This window comes from Sturnus vulgaris, chromosome 2, assembly GCF_052056855.1.
Source record: "Sturnus vulgaris isolate bStuVul1 chromosome 2, bStuVul1.hap1, whole genome shotgun sequence".
NCBI classification, from domain to species: Eukaryota; Metazoa; Chordata; class Aves; order Passeriformes; family Sturnidae; genus Sturnus; species Sturnus vulgaris.
The window spans coordinates 80,835,773-80,853,130 of NC_142244.1; the positions used below are offsets into that span (position 1 = coordinate 80,835,773).

Genomic DNA, 17,358 nt, shown 5'->3' on the forward strand with positions numbered 1-17,358 from the left:
ATAGGGTGATTCCTGAAGTGGAAAGGCTTGTGAGGGTGAACAAGTCTGAATGTGCAGTGCAATACAGACATACTCCATCCAAATCTTGGTCATATTGCTAGTCTGGGATTACATCCCTCAGCTGGGATTTTGCATGGTGGAAAGGCAGTGCTGAAATGAAGTTCTGCTTTCTAGAAGGAGAAGGAAAAGGCAACTGATAAGGTCAAATCAGTCTCCCCTTTTTGTTGAGTGGATAACTTAAAGATTTCGCAGTTACTTCTGCAGCCTTTTCCTCCTTTGTGACCCAACCACGGGTCTCCAACGGTAGGAGTGACGTGGGTGGAAGATTGAGCTTTCCAGATGTCCAAGCACTCTTATGTGCACAAAAATCTCATAGATTACGTTCTAGCAAATGAATCTGTTAGAACTTTACAAGGTAAAATACCGTGGGCATTTTTTCCCTGGCTTCCCTATTGTGGGAATAATTTATTTAATTAAACCTATCTGGGGATGATTCTGGCCTGTGTTTTGTTAGGTGGAATTTTCAAGAATTTATAAGTATTCACCAAAAAGTGGATAGCATCCTCCATTTGAAATTCCTGGCATGAGATGTTCAGAATTTTTGTTAGTGAGCAGTTGAAATGAAGCAATGGGGGTAGGCTGCAAGAAATTCTGCATTCTGACAAACAGTACCATGCTAGGAAGTTAACAGTGCTTTGCTCAACATTTTATCTGTAGCCTATCCGTAAATTCTCTGGGCTTGTAATTTTGGTTTTGCTTTTTTTTCTGGAGACAGAAAACACAATCTGTTTTCTGTGTCTAGAAGAAAAGAAAAGGTCTCCAGCTTTTACTTTCAGCAAATAAAGCCAGTATATAATAGTTCAAGATAATAGTGTTTGAGAAGGCTGTGTATCTATTTATCTGATCACCTTTGCCAGTTCAAGTTAATTCTGACTTTGGGGGATATAATTACTTTTTCATTTGTCAGCAAAGCAAAAAAAAGAATGCTTTTGGTCTGTTGGAGTTTCTTTGTTTTTGTATCATTCATTCTCTGCATCTGCTCCCTTCCAGTAGCTTGGAAAGTCTTAGAGACAAGAAGATTTGTGGAAAATATTCTAAGATCTTGTTGTTGTCTAATAATTTCAGTTAATAATGTTTTTCAGTAATATATATTTTATGTTTTCTTGAGCTGATTTATCCTTCTTCATGTAAAGGTTATTATAATTTTTACCTGCTAGTGCTCATCCATTGCAGGCTTAATGCAAAGCTGATTGTAACCCTACTGCATCTTACAGTGAACACATCATTGATACCCAACTAAGTGGAAATAATTTTCTATGGCAAAGCAGAAGAATTTAGTCATATTACACTAACCTCTTGTAATTTACTGGGATTTACAGATTAAAATGATTATTTGTGAAATGACTGGTATAGCATACACAAGATAGAAGAGGAGAAACAAAAACATTTTGTATGATTGTATACACTTTTCTATTTTTACCCCTGTGCGTAAGCATTTTGTTTGTATATACATAGCATATGCAGTATAACATACTGTAAACTGTGTGTATAAAAATACATGTAATATTTATGTAACACTCACACCCATTTGACAGCTTTGAGACTGCAGATGGATTTTTTGAAGTTGTGATATTTTTTCAGATTAGAGGTAGTATGTTACTTTTTCATAAGGAATGAAAAATATACTTTTAACTTACATTATTCTAATTAAGTTAATGTGAAGCTCTGCACGCTGAATCGACCAGAAAATAAATTGGTTATCTCTAAGATCGTATAATTTATGTCAACAATATAATTTTACTGTATTGGCAGGTAAACACATGGGGATGTTTTGTCTTTGGACAAATTAACAATTTCCCTTGCCTTTTTGGTGTAAAACTCCTAGCAAATAATTTGCAATTTATTAGGAGAGCAATGATAATGCATGTAATTAGGTATTCTGTATTGTTACCTCTATTTGATTATTTTCCTGCTATCACATGCAATATGAAACCATCTATTACGAGGTATAGAATATGTAAATATCTAACTTTACAAGAGAAACTGGAGACTGGTCCTTTTTCTAAAGAGGTGGGAAATAAAAGAATAATTGTTAACCATGTCCTTTCATTTCCTTGAAAACATCAATTACATTTACAAATCCCAGAAACACAAGCCTGCCAGTGGAACAGAAATAACTCTTTTCAGAAAAATCTAATCACATCTAATAGCTGAAATTTATTTACTGTAATTTGAAACATTAATTATGATAATGTTCTGACTTCTTTTGTAACACAGTTCTCAAAAGCCTGGCAGCTCTCTTTTTAGTCTCACTGTAACATATGTTTTGTGACTTGCAGAATTTGTCTACCTTTCTTTCTTCTTTTTGTTTTTTTACGTACATCCGTGAGGGAAATTTATTTTTCCCCCTCTGTTTCTTAAGTATTTTGTTCACCTTCCCCATTACTCCATTATTCTTCATCCCCCCGCCAGATGTTAATTTAAGAGATGTATTTTAGTGCTTATACTGACTTTAAATGTGATTGACACTGAATGCAATGCTTTGTATTTTGGACACAGCAAATAGTAGCAATGAGGAACTGCTATAGTGTGATACCAGAGTGCTCCAACAGTGTCACGACACGAAAAATGCTGCTGATATCTTTGTCTTGTCTTGATGCTGAGGCTGTGGAAGGTGCCTTCTCTATATATATTTATTTGGCTTTTTTAAAGTGATTATTACATTATTTTTGAAAGGGTTTGGTTTTTGCTATGCTAGCTTATTTGGCTGCAAGTAAAGAAAATCTGTATGAGGAAATACTTTAATGTTTTGCTTTTGAGTTGTGAAAAGTAAGTCAAGTTGTCAAGCTACCTGGCTTTACTCTGAAAGCCTTTAAAGAAAATGACAAAAGGGCTCTATTTTTCTTTTTGTTTTGTTTTGTTTTTTAAGTTGTGTTTTTCTGTGTGACAGGGAGATTAGCCAAAAAAATGGAATTTTTATTAGGACATGAAAAGGTCTCTAATGACCCTTGAAAGCGGACAAAAGGGTAGCACAATAAGTGACAGAACTCTAACAAGGGTGGAGGGCATTCCAGGAAAAAAAGAAATTAAATCCTTTAATTTTTTTCGGCTTGCCATTTTCTGACAGCTTATCAAGTGGTTGGGACTTGTTTGTTTTGGCATGCGGTTCATTCATTGTAGGCAGCCGGTACTTTGTTCTTCTTTGTGGTTTCCAAAACCTGATTGTGTTTATCCTAGACTGTGGGAAAAGTGTATATTCCTGTTTCCTTTATAAAAGTAAACGTCAGGTTTTGTATGAAATTTTATTTCCCATATTTTCCATTCCATTAATCATTATTGTTGAAATATGTCAGGCTCTGGCACATCACCCTTTGTTTTCATATGATTGTACAGATTGCAATGTCAGTGTGTGACCTGTTAAGTCAAAAAATAAGCATGTTTGGGCTGTAGTAATTATTACTTCACAAAGTGTAGCTGAGGAACATGCACAATTAGTGAAAAGGGACCAGGTTTTAATTTATTGCTATTAAAATTGTTTTGGGGGATATCTAGCTGTTGTTGTGTAGCACTTTCTCATTTGGTCTAGACAAGACTTAGGGGAGCCATGATAAGGGCTCTGCATATACCTGAGGTAGCTGTAGAAAGGAAGGGAATAATCTATGTTTCCTGTGTGTAATGAAGAAGGCAAGAATTAATGAGTAATGCAGTTTGAAGTAAGGGTTATTTTAATCAAATATTAGGAAGAAACTTCCTGATGGTAAAGATGCAGAACACTGGGATAAATTGCTTAGGGAGACTGTGAATTTTTTTGCAATTGAAAGATTTTGAGAATGAGTTATAAACACATCACTTGGGAGTGACGCTGGTGTGTTTTGATTCTGCTGAGAGTCTTAGAGCCTAAGAAGATCTCTCAAGATTATTTGCAACCCTGTTCTTACGATTTTTTGTCTTTAAAACGCTGAAGATTTCTGTGCAGTTCTTTGCAATAATACTCATCTTCTCAGGTCTATGCTTTAATACTTTTATGTATAGTTGGCATTGTGTAAAATGAGGGTTGTGTTCTTTGAGTTGGGACCTATGTGAGAAAAAACTTTTGACAGTGAAGGAGAAGACGATTCACAGGAAGGAAGAATTCTTTATACGTTTTGCATATTTAAATTATGTTTAATACTGAGTGAAACCAGTAATATATTTCCTCTTGCATTGTCTTGCGGCTTACTGACAATGTAATATTTGAAGACTCTTTAATAACTTCAATCAACTCCTGAACCACAGTAGGTGACCAGACATTTCATGAGGTCATTTTTTTTTCTGTTTTCAAAGTAGCATCATTGAAGGTTTGCATTTTAAAAAGAGATTAAAATGTCTCTCCTTAGGAGAGAATAAAGATAACTAAATGTGAGTAACAGGAATACAGAATCACAGAAGCCTCATTATTCATGACATTCGAGCACAAGGTTGCTCTGTGTTGTACTTGGCCATACTTGCCTTCATTGTCCTTCAAAAATGAATTTTATTGAGTTTACTGAACTAAAACCAAAATCTGAGATGAAGTATGATTTAGACTTCTAGCACTTCTATTGGAGGAAATTATTTTATCTGTTTTATATATGGTTTTATGTATTCATTTTTTTTTATTACAGTGATATGACAAAATGGAATGGTTACAAATTTTGAGCTGCTTTAATCAGTTCTTACATTTGTGTTTTTCAGCGGATTTCTCGGAATGCCTCTGGAGAGACAAGCATTCAGTTTCTAGGCACAGTGGTAAGCATGTAATAACTGCGTATTGAAGAGTTAAGTTGGTAGAAAAATACAATGTAAACAGAAAACAGCTAAATTACACTTCTAGTACATTTACACTTGTAGTTGTAGGGGTCAGTATTATGTGTAAATATCCTGAGTTAGCAGGTGAATGTAGGCCAACTGAAGCTAATTTATAAGACACAGTACCTGTGCCTTTCTGTTGATTCAAGTCTACATCTAATTCATTTAGAAGGGATCTAAAAGTAACTGATTGTAGATTTGTAAGTTTATTGCAATATCCTGAGGTTTGGTGCATATCAGGATCAATCCCACTCTTCCTCACCACATCAACTTTCTGATCTCTGTTGCTTCACCATATCAATACCCTTACATCCCAGAGTGGATAGCCCAGTAACTTTTAGGAAAAATGTTTTAGTAATGCAAAGTGTTCTGTTCTTTTCTCACTCTAATCAGATTTGGTAGCTCTGTAGTTCTCTCAGATTTTGTTTGCTGGATGGAAGGATGCCTAACATCCTAATCAGATTTTATATCATTAGACAGAATTTACTCTATAAAATTGTTCTGTGGAGCAGTCACATATAATACACAAGTTTTATGTTAGGTCATGGATGCTTATAAATACATGATTGAAGCAACTTCTAGTTCTGTGATTTGCATGGTTAAAGTGCAGCCATTAAATTTTTCCAAGTTCTATATGCATCTAAAAATAGTTCTGAAAATAAAATAAAATTCAAGTATCCTCCAAAGTAAGTTGTCCTGCTTGCTGCCAATAGATTTCACTGTAGCGATATTAACAGTGAAAAGCCTAGGAATGAAACATTCCATTTAGAATTTAGTCCTAACATCTTTGTGCACTATTTGTTTTGGACACAAGTGAATTAGGATTGCATATGATCATGCTTTCATTCTCCTTGTGATTAGTTCTTCTGCAAGTCCTATGAAGCCATTGTTGGTAAGGTAACATGGTAAAGGTAAACTTAACAAGAATACCTTGCATTTATATTTTTACCTTACATGTTTGTTTTTATAAATGAAGAAGTGCCCCTAATATTTTTTACTTCTATAAATACATATGCATATTTATTTATTTGTCTTAATCACAAGCAGAGTAGCAGTAGCATAAAGACATAAAAATGAAGTTTTGTTCTGCACTATGGTATTTATGATGATGCTTCGGCTCTGGAGTTGCAACCTGTGTATGTGAGATTGCTGCTAGGTGGCTGATCAGATGGTCTTTGTGTGAGAAGAATATAATTGCTACAAATAGATAAGCTATAAACACAAATGCAACTTGATAATACTGAGTAGTTTTTAATTTATTTCTCTCTGGGTGCTGTAGCAGGGAAAATTCTGATTGTGTATTTAGTGACAATAAATATTAAAACTGTTGCTCAAATTAGATATGAAAATATTTTGTATTCTTTTGTTAGAAGTGCCCCAACGTCTCACCTACAGGCCAGAACTCTTATTCTGGGCCTTGTGCAACAGGAAAAAAATTACAAAAGAGGGAATAGAATTGATGTGCTTTTAGCTTTAAAAAAATGGTGCTGGAACAGCTAATGGATTGAAATATATGTTAGATCTTACTGACTAACTCATGTGTGTTTATTGAATCCTAGTTATTTGGGGAAATCAAGTATGTGATTACAACTAAAATTCTCAGGAGGACTAAACAGAAAAGCCTTGGGTACTCTGCGATTTTTTAAATTTAAGACAAATTATGCATGTCTTGCTGATCAAACCCAGAGAGAGAACTTCAGCAATCAGGCTGGAGAAACAGTAATGAAGTCTGCTTCCCAGGGTTTGTTCCAATACCAGTTTTCCCACAGAATCCAATCTGTGCCTGTGCTTCTCTCAGTTCTCCTAGCCCACTGTCCTCCCTTCCCCTAAGTCCTGGTTTTTCATTTGTCCTTTTCTCGTTTAACATCCTTGTACTGTTCTGATTTAAACTTAATATACTCAGTTTAGGTAATGGAGGGGAAGATACAATGATATCCACTACAAATTGCTGCACATACAGATACACACTCTGTATGTGTGTACATGTGCACATACACATTAAATTCAGATGTAAATGTTCTAACAAAGAAAATGTTATCTTAATGAAGGCCCTAGAAATACATTTTGAGTTCACCATTACTTATCTCTTATTAAATCCTTTCTAAGTACAGTTGACTTAGGAAGTGTTTGAAAGGAAAATTTACAGCAAAAGACTCTTGATTGCTCATTATTATTATTAGAATGCATTGATATGGACATAATAAATAGCTTGCAAAGTTACTTCTCTGCTATTTTTTTTTTTTAGTAGCAAACATAAAGGATAACTCTGAGCATTCTGTGTTCCTTTTGATCAGGGCAAATGTTGATGGCACTGCAGTGGTACCAGGCAGCACGGTGCTATGTAGTGTGCAGACTGCTGACCTGTCCAGCAGAATATATTTTTAGAACCAGTTGTAAGGAGCACAGCTTGCCTGGCTTGTCAGGAAGGCATCAGCTTCAATAAATGATTTCACTTGATTTTTTGACATTGGGCTATAGAAACAATTCTGCTGCTGGATTTTGACAAAACACAAGCCCCTGCTTCAGGAAGGCAACAGCCACTGAGGGGAAGTGAAAGCTGTGCTTCTCTATTAGAAATATCCTGGCTGTTTCAGTTAGTTAGGTGCAGGACAGAGAAGACTGCATTGCAGATGAAAGACAACAGTATAATATGAATTTTGCTGAATAACATATGGTAAACATCTGGACAGTAAGATGTTTCTGTTAGTGTAGCAGCATTTTTCTGTTATTTTAGAAGAGAACAGGAAAAGTCAGGTTGCTTTCTCCAGTGATATCACAGCTTTGAGTGCATACTGTTAGCATCACTTGGGGGTCTACATGGATTTGTAATAATGCTTTTGTTTGTTTCTGATCATATGTAGAAATTCATTGCTACTTGAGCATTTCTGTTCTCTTCTCTCCAAATTGTAGTGGGATTAGATAGCTTATTTTCTTCAAATTGTTTTTTGATAGAGGGTTGTGAGTCTCAGATATGATAGGGACTCGTGCTTTTGGAAGATGTACGAGCGTATTTCTGCCTGAGGAGCAAGCAACTTGTAGCTGTAAGAAATAGTAGTTGAATGGGAAATTGCACTAGATTGGTTTAATTTTCTTTTGAGGATAGCATTTTGAGTCTTCACTAAATTATTGCAGAGGAGATCCTGGGTTATTGCTGTAATAGAGGTTTTCCATGAGTTTTTGCTCATTTGTTCTCTGATGAATATCACTAGAGGTGGTGTGCTGATGGGGTCCTGCTATTTTGCCACTTCACGCTAGATTTATTCAGATAGTGTATTTATTAATAGCATTACCATAACAACAAGTGATCTGGTTGTGATATATATATTGTACAAGGAAAAAGGAAGCAAGATAGTACATGATTCAGAATAATGTCCAAAACTGTGCCCAAAAGCAAGAGTGCAGGAAATAAGGAAGCAGTCCTTTATGGGATGTCTCCTGTGTGTAGGCAGCTCACAAAAGTAGGTTTGTCAAAAAAACAAAGAATCACAGAATTGTTTAGATTGTAAAACGATCTCCAGGGTGATCAGTCCCAACCGCTAACCCAGCATTGTCAAATCCACCACTAAACCATGTCTGCAAGTGCTACATCTACATGTCCTTTAAATACCTGCAGAGACAGTGAAGAGTCAGCACCACTTTCCTGGGCAGCCTGTTCAATGTTTGACAACCTTTTCCATGAAGAAATTTTTCCAAATATGTGATCTAAACATCCTCTAGTGCAGCTCGAGGCAGTTTTCTCTTATTGCTTGTTACCTGAGAGAAGAGACCAATCCCCACTTGGCTGCAACCTCCTTTCAGGCATTTTTAGAAAGTTCCCCTTGAGCCTCCTTTTGTCCAGGCAAAACAACCGTAGCTCCTTCAGCTGCTCCTCACAGGACTTGTTCTCTAGATGTAAAGATCATATAAAATAGATACATAAAATCTAGAGAAAAACATTAAGATCTATACACAGAGCTTCTGCTTCAGCCTCTGCAATTCAAAAAACTGGATGCTTGAGTACTCAGAAGTCCACCCTTCATTCCTGTATTTCTAATTACCCTCCATTTTCTGTTGTGTCTTTTGTCTTTTCGGTCCACCTTCTGTTCTCTTACGTGAGAGGAATGTTTTTGGCTGGCCCACTGCTGGCCCCAGTCATTTGTTGGTTATTCAGGCTTCTCAGCAGGACTTCAGCAATGAAATACGTCTGGGCAGGCAGTCTTTAACACTAAGAAAGCTGTGAGTATATAGAGAAGTGCAGATTATTGTGCAAGCATTAAATGTATTCTAGACTGTGTGTAGAATTGGAAATAAAGAAGTTGTGTATGTTCAGATAATGAGGAGCCTGGCTCTGTCACATCTGTATTGCCATTGTCAGCTTTGGGCTGCAGGCCATGCTTGACAGTGATGCTCTCCTGACCCAATGGATCACTTTCCTCAAAAGAGATGGTCCCTATCCTCTGCTCATTGTTTATATGGTTTCTTTGATCTTCTCTAACATCATAGCAGAAATATAAACAGTTTTTTTTTTTCCTCTGAAGAGTGATGAAAGAACATATACATGACATACTGCTTAGTATATTACTTAACAATATAGGAGAACACAATATAGGAACCCACATGGAACAGACTGGAATTACTCTGGCTTAAGAGTCAAGCCGTCTTTAGGTACTTTCTGAGTTTCCCAGCACTGTTTTCTTGATTCATGCATCTCAATGGAGGTTTTTCCATTGCTGATCGCCGATGGAGTGTTCTTTGCCACCTTTGATTTACAAAATATTTTAAGTTTTGCTGTGGTAGCTTATGGTCACTTATGATCTATTAGCCTATTGATACTATGTCTTTTTCTTCAGCCGTTTTGCAGACCCATTTAAAATAGTCCTGAGACCCACCAGTGCAACCTGATCTGCAAATTCCAGGTCGAGAATACTGGATTTAGGAAGAGTAGTCTCTGTCAAGCCCTGTCCATACTTTTTAGCATAGCTGGCATATATTCTAGTGCAGTAGTAATCACAGTTAATATTAGAGAGTTTTGGGTTTTAGCTACTTCCAGATAGATTGGCAAAGGGAAATTCCATATGCAATAAGGGTTGTTAGGTTTGTATCCTGTTTATGGCAGTCAGAAACAGAGAGCTTTACATAAAGGTAGTCTTCAAAATCTCTGCCTTTGCTCCTGTGTTAGTGTATTTTCATATTTCAGTTATGTATCTAAGGTAATCTTAGAAGCTACAGGCCAGTATAGTAACTTTTCTTGCTGTTGATTCTCTGTTCTGCTCCCTCTTGCCATGGCTTATCTGCTTTTGCTTCAACAGCAAACTTCCAACTTTTTGTCCCATTACTGAGGCTTGCAAATTGCCCTGAAACCCTGCAGTCTGTGTATAATCTCATCAGCAGACAGCTTCCTCCTCGTTTTTTCCTTCTCCCTGCGTTCTTAAAAAGCTTTGGCTGTATGAGTCTGATTCAGCTCACAATGGCAAATGTTTAACAACCTGCTTCTTTCACCCTTAGAAATCGTTACAGTTCTTAACAAGTTCTTTTCTTTCTTTAGGCTTTTCTTTCTATATGCGACACTTCTGAAATTAGATACTGAACATTTATGCAGACTTTCAAACATTGGTTGAAGACCTGCAGAGGTTACAGAGGTAGTATTTATTGGAATATATAGAGTACTAACCACAAGAAAATAAATATAGGCCAGTAGGTGTTTATTTTGCAAGCTAATGTCTTTTTTTAAATGGTTCTCTTACTCTTCCCATTCACAAGCCTTCAGATTAGAGTCCCTGCTGATGTAAAAGGAATTGTACTGTTGTATAGGTTTTATTTTCTTTTCATCCATTTTCAGAGGCACTGTGAACCACAGTGCCTCTAGGAGTAGAACTATCATCAGTGGCATTTCAGTAGTGCAAAAGGTGTCAACAAAAACAACATGCAGTTGTTTCTGAAAGCAATAATAACTTCCTTTTTGAATGAGGATGATGAGAATCCTGAGACTGGCTGCAATGTGCTGCAGTATTCTGTGGGAAGTGGGTAACTCACACAACAAGGACTTCACTTGTGAAAGTAGTAACCATCATTAGGACTCAGCAGTGAGAATTGTTCCAGTTCATGAGGTGTGAATGATCCAGTGCAGTCACACAGCTACGTATGCTGTTCAATTCTCTGACATATTATTTGCAAGTTTTAAAGCAGGTGTAGTGAATATATTAAAACTGTCCACTAGGGGCAAACTCAAAAACACCTGAGAGATCTAGAAATACTGATGTTACCATCAGTCATGTCCCTAAACTCAAAATTATTAGACTATTTTGGAAATCTTGCTCAGGATTCCTTTGGAAGGAGAAATAAGAAGGTGCTTGGAGTTGTTTCTGAATTTTCTCCTGTGACTTAAAAGAAACCAGAAGTGCCACAAGTTCCCACAGAACAACTTCATGTAGTCTTTGCCTGAGATCTCCTTGAACAAGAGATGATGGTGCTGAGGTGAAGCTGAAGATGCATAGGTGCTTGTTGGATCCTAATTGGCTGCTGCCAAATTCCCCTCAACTGGACTATGGATTTTGGTCTTGTTTCCATAAGAGAGCCAGTGCTCTTAAGAAGACTTGTGAGAACATATCTATAGTTCTTGTAGGTAGATGGACCTTGTTTTTTTGAATCAATTTGACTGAAACTGATCAGCAGTTTAAATGGTGTATGTGGGTGCAAATTGGATAAGGATTTGGGAATGGGGATTGAGAGGCAGAAATCTGCATTGCAAGCATTGTGTTCTTAAAAAAACAGAATGGAAGTAGGCTATTGCATTTAAATTCTAATGTTTTGCTTTTTATTTATTCATTTTTGATCTTAGTATTTTAGACTATGGTTTACCACTGAAATAACTATTATGTGCTTAATTTGGTCAAAGAAGTGTTGGTTGGTTTTTTTTGACTGTATCAAGACTGTTAACCTCAGAGTGAAGATGAGTATTTTCCTATGAAGATGTTTACTAGACATACATGTAGCCCATGTTTTTGAACAGCCTTTTGATGTCTGCAACTTCAGCATATACGCAAGAACTGTTTAGGAGGAATTAATTTATATGACTTCGAAGCTTAACCAGGAATCTTAATGAAACAAAGGCATGATGAAGTTAGTAAAGCTAATTTAAGTCTCTGAATGTAAATTTTAAATGAAGTTTTTATTGATAATAAATATACTTTGTTTCTCATTAGTCTTCTAGGCTTCAGTGGTAATATCAGTAAAATAAACATGTTTTACAAAGATTTAACATTAAAAATGCTATTAATATGACCCTTGGTACACCAGCACAATTAGATTTCAAAGTGAGCATTTAGGATGTAACAGCGATTAATGACAACCATCGAAAACAATTTTGAACTCCATCAGTTTAACTCAGGAGGGTAAACTTAATATGATAATTTATCTAGTTGAATTGTATCAGCTTAGCAGGAAAGTATGCAAATATGTGACCCTTACCTAGAATCTAAATGGATGCTGTGCTGATAGATTTATCAGTTCCATTAAAGAACTTTAGGGAACTTTGGAATTTCAGCAATTGTTCCCTTGGAGGTTGAAAACCAAACCTGATCTCATACTGGGACCATTCTGGTCTGCATATTTCCATAATTTGCCTTTGCTACTAATATGACAGCAAGACGCAAATAACTGTTTCTAATAATATCAAATGGAGTTGTGGAGGACAGCATTTTAATGTAGTAAAAGACCTCCCCGTGGGGTTGTTATTGCCACTATAGAACAGCAGTTACACAGTTGCAACAATAGTCTCTTAATTGATTCGTTTAATTAGCAAGAGATGAAGCTTGTGCTGCATCTTGTCATCTGTTACCGTGGGGGCGGCTACAGAGAGAATCTCTGCATTTGTCACTCTGTACAGTCAGGTTTAAGCAGAGTAAAAGGCATTGCACCTATAGAGATGAGCATTGGTGAGAAGGTTTTGTGAATGTGCTTTCACTCAGGTTTTCAGTGTGTGGACATGATTGCTTTAGAACCTACATGGTCTCTGGGGGAGAATTTATGACAATGCATTGCTTTACTGGAGGAAAATCTTAATCCAGCCATGCCAGGCATTTCTAACCTAAATATGCAAATCTAAGTATTATAGGAATGGTGGATTATTTGGGGCATCACTGTTGTAGACTAGATTTACTTGGAAGAAATAGGGTCAGATTAGTGAAACCAGCCATCTGCCTTGTGATTGCTTTTTCATGGCATTTTTGTCTCCAGACTAGATAAACAATGAGTTACATGAGCACGTGGTCCATGGTAGGGAGCATGTGTAAAACAAGGAGTTTTTCTGTGATTGGTTTTCCCCAGAGTAGTTATGAATACAGATACAGTGCTTTGCTTGTTTCTAGGAGATGAAGTAATTTTTTACTGAGATCTATTTTATTTACATTTTAAGGGTATGTAAATAAATATATTTTAATGACATGTAAATGTATTTGTAGCTTCGGTTTCATTTTTCTCTTCTCCTTGGCTTAGCTTTGTCTTCTGTTCAAGGTTATTCTTCCTTATGGAAGGAAATATTTCTAGAGGAGGACAAGCTTCTTGTTAAATGCTAATTAAGAAAATGAAGGTTAAGTTGGCATACTTCCATTGTCATAACTCTGACCTAAAATAAGGGATCTCTTTCTAATCTGAAATAAATTAGAGGAGGAAGCAAGTAATTCTGTGCACGTGAAACACTTGAGATGTCTTCTCGTGGTCTGTTTTTTAAATGACTGTTCTTTGGGGATTTTTTTGTTTATTTGTTTTTGATTTTCCACTTGTATGCTGTGGTGTTGGACATGCCATCTAATTTTGGAATACAATGGTCCTGTCACTCTGTAGCAATATGCTGTCAGAGAAGGCATGCTTTTTAGGACAATTTAAGTGAAGATTTAGCCCAATTATCATTAAAGATCCCGTGGTAATTTCCACAAGGTTCTGAGATTGCTTCATATTCTGAGAGTCTTGGCCAAAGTCCACTTTGTGTAATTACCTTCTGTCTGCACAAATCCCTATTGCAATTTTAGATGTGTTTGGTATTTTTCACTTCCTGTCCTAAATAGTGAAAATATTGCTACATACTGCTCATAATTACTGTGGGTTATAGCCTAGGTTCAAATAGAGAGATTACTTAGTGAATTTTGTGTTCCCATTGTTAAAAGAACAGAATATGTGACAGAAGATGAGTAAACAGTAGGATATAAATGAAATCCACAAACTGATGGAATAACTAATATTTTGACTGTTTCACTGCATTTTGTCTGTCTCTGAGCTGAAGTATCTCTACTGCTAGGGCCATCATTGAGGGAAAGACCAACTCTCAGACCATGTCAAAGGTCAGACTTAACAGACTGCATGGTTCTTTGAAGCAGGTCAGGAATCAGTGTGGGGCTCTAGGTGCTGTTGTTGTGTGCTCAGTTGACTTTTACGTGGATTTCATGTGTTTTTGTTCCCACAGAGAAACTCTTGATCGTTTTAGGATTTGTCTCTTAACTAAAACTGGTTTCAGTTCCTCTTTCTGCATGCTTTTATGAACTCCACAATGTATGTTCAACCATGCTCTCTTTAAAATGGTCCACTTCTGTGTTGCCTCATTTGATAGAATTTATTGCCTTCTACTTGAAATTAGTGCTTTCATCACTAAAGCCTTTTATTACTTTGTTGTATGCCATGTCAAATCTTTTTACTGATATTTCATTTCCTCTTTCTAGTAATCTTTTCTTTGTTTCTTCTACCACATTTATCTTCGTCTTTTCTCAGATTGCTTCTCTTCTGCATTTCCTGTGTCAGATTCTTTTAGACATACTTGTGATTTGGTTTTTTTTTAATTCTCTCTCTTTTTTTTTTTCTCCCTCTAGAGAGGTACATGGGTTGAGAAGAGAAATAGTAGTATTCATCTGACATAACTTTCATGTCTTTCTCTAAGTAGCATTTGTGAGAAGAATAAACTTTAGAAAAATTGCTATGCATCAGCAATTATAGCTTGGAGCTATAGCTATAACAGTATAGCTACTGGAGTTAACATATAAGTATTAGAGGTGGGGGGAATACCAGGGACTCTTGTAACATGAAAGTTGTTCCTTTGTTTATTCATTTTCTTCAAAGCATGTAAAATCTATATTTTGAAGCACTTAAAAATTTTCCCAGTATTCATTTAAAGCTCTCTGCAAATAACAGGGGAATTTATCATGCAGGAACACACAGTTTATTTCACATTTTTATGCAACTGAAATTTCACATAAATTCTCTTCTGTGTAAAGTACATTGAAAATTATGTGAACGATGTTTTAAAAAAGATTCTGTGCATCCCTGCTCATCTGAAGGACAGCAATCCATTCTGTTGAAGCAGTCTCCTGGTACAAGCAGGCAGTCTCCATCTTTGTTTCATTCATGCTATTTGATATTTATAGTCCTTGCCCACAGCAAGGCAAAGGCAGGTGAAGGACAGAGCAGTGGCAGTAGGAAGTATCATGTTTTGTGTGACCATCTCCCAAACACCAGTCTTATGTCTTGGAGAGGTGCCACGTTGGCAGGGTGCACAGGAAGTATTCACATAGCAAACTGTGTTATGAGCAGCAGAACCACAACAAGGTTCTTCCTGCATCTAATGCTGTTTTATCAGGGGGAAGGAGAGAGAAAGGGAAGTCAGGGCAGTGTGGATGAAAAAGGAAGGCCCACACTATTGTAAGGACAGTGAAAACAAGCTGCCCCTGTGCCAAAGACCTTCAGCATATGTGACAGAGCAGTGCTGAGTGGGCCACAGGAATGTTCAGTCAAGGCCAAAAAGCCCTGTGGGTAGGAAAGCTGTGGTAATGCCCTGTGTTTCCACTGTAACTCCTTCTCCTCCCTGCCTTAGAGCAATTTCTCTTGACATGCCCTCAGAAGCAATTTTCACTGGCTACTTTCTTTGATATCAGCTTTTATATGAGAAAAAACAAAGATGTTTGAGTTTTAAAATACTTATATTAGTGTTCTGTTACAAGTCTTTGGGTGTTTCTTGTTTTTTTTTTTTGTGGGCTTTTTTGTTGTTTTGGTTTTTTTTTTTCTCCTTAGGTTTGATTTTAAGTTATGAAGGAACTGCAGGGAAGCCCTCCCTTAACCTTGCAAGTTCCAAGCCCACTGTTGACATTTAACAAATACTCAGCAAGCAGAACAGCCCAATGTGCTTGCTGTACCTGAGACAGATCTGGACACTGCATCAAGAAGATCCCAGCTACATTCTGACAGGCATTTGTTCCACAGCCTGATTTTGACACATTGACTGAGAACAAGGATACATGATAATGGAAACAGCCTTGTTTATGGTATCAAATGGTGGCTTTTGTGAGTCACAAACTGTACTCAGGTATCCTATAAAGCAAAATATAACTTTTGTGAAGTTATGAAGCACCTCGAGATGCTAGAGAGGCAGTGAATTTCTTCATACTTAAAATCATGCTGCAGGCAGGATGAAAACACAGAACATTAATGTTTCCTAATTTATCTTCAGTGGCCAAATAGAATTGCAATGTTGCACGTGGAGCAACTGTACAAACTCACACTCAGAGAGGTCAGAGATGGCTCTTACAGAACGTTTGAGATTGAAGGAAACCCCCCACTCCTTCAAAGCAGGGTCAATGAGAGCAGACTCGTCAGGGCTGTGCCAAACTGGCTTTTGAATATCTCTATGAACTCCATACCCTGACAATGTGTTCAGTAATTTGCAAATTCCTGGCTGTCCCCAGGGCACCGGGCACTGACACAGAAGTGATGTAGATGAAGAAAAAATCAGAACAAGCAATTCCAGGTCTGTGGTAATGCTGAGTGTAAAAGGGAACAATCATTCTTTGCCAGAGCTTATGTGACTACACTGAGAAGTATCCAGTTGAGGAGAGGTCAGAAGCTCCATTTCTAATCTGAAAAAGACTGAACACTTGTGATGGAGACATAGGTATATAGCAGAATGCAGTAGTGGTATTATATATAGGAGGAGTTTTCAAAAGCCCATCACTGAATGATCCACCCTCAGTGGTTCATCTGCTGATACCCTGCGTTAGCAGTGGTGAATTTTGAGTCCAAGACTGACCCATTTGTATTCTTTTCGGGTGTCTGTCAGTGCTGCAGAAACTCCTCCAGCTTTGCACTAGTTCTTGAAGCATTTTTCAAACCCATGTGGTGTTTGTGGTGTTTCAGTTTTGGTCATTTGGCACTTGGCACTGATTGGTTCCAAAACCATTTTCAGCATCGTGAGACTACTGGGAGGCCTCTCCAGCTGTAGAGAAAATAAACTGCTATTCTGCTTCTGATTTTCTTCTTGCTGGCTTGGTTTGTGGTTCACAAAGTCCACTCCCTTTCTGCTAGAATTATATTTGAACTGGCATCAGTAACATGAGAGATGTAACAATTTACCTGAAACACCTCATCTGGAAAAGGATTATTCTCACTGACAGATGTTGTGTTGTTTGTGCAGCTTGTGTGCTTATGCTGGGTTGAGCAGTTAGCCTCAAATTACTGACAACTGTTGAAACTGGGCACTGGCTGCCAAAGAATTTGGATGTGCTAGGGTTGGAATAT

At 37.1% G+C, this 17,358-nt stretch overlaps 1 protein-coding gene across 2 annotated transcripts in view; it reads left to right on the top strand.

Annotated features, from left to right (window-relative positions):
- The window catches only part of PCCA (propionyl-CoA carboxylase subunit alpha), a 271,414-nt gene that overhangs the window by 208,283 nt on the left and 45,773 nt on the right, over positions 1–17,358 (top strand). For both annotated transcript variants that reach the window (XM_088159871.1, XM_014873333.2), the window contains exon 21: positions 4,714–4,767. In XM_088159871.1, the coding sequence (XP_088015997.1) occupies positions 4,714–4,767 (54 nt within the window). The remainder of the gene's footprint in view (positions 1–4,713; positions 4,768–17,358) is intronic.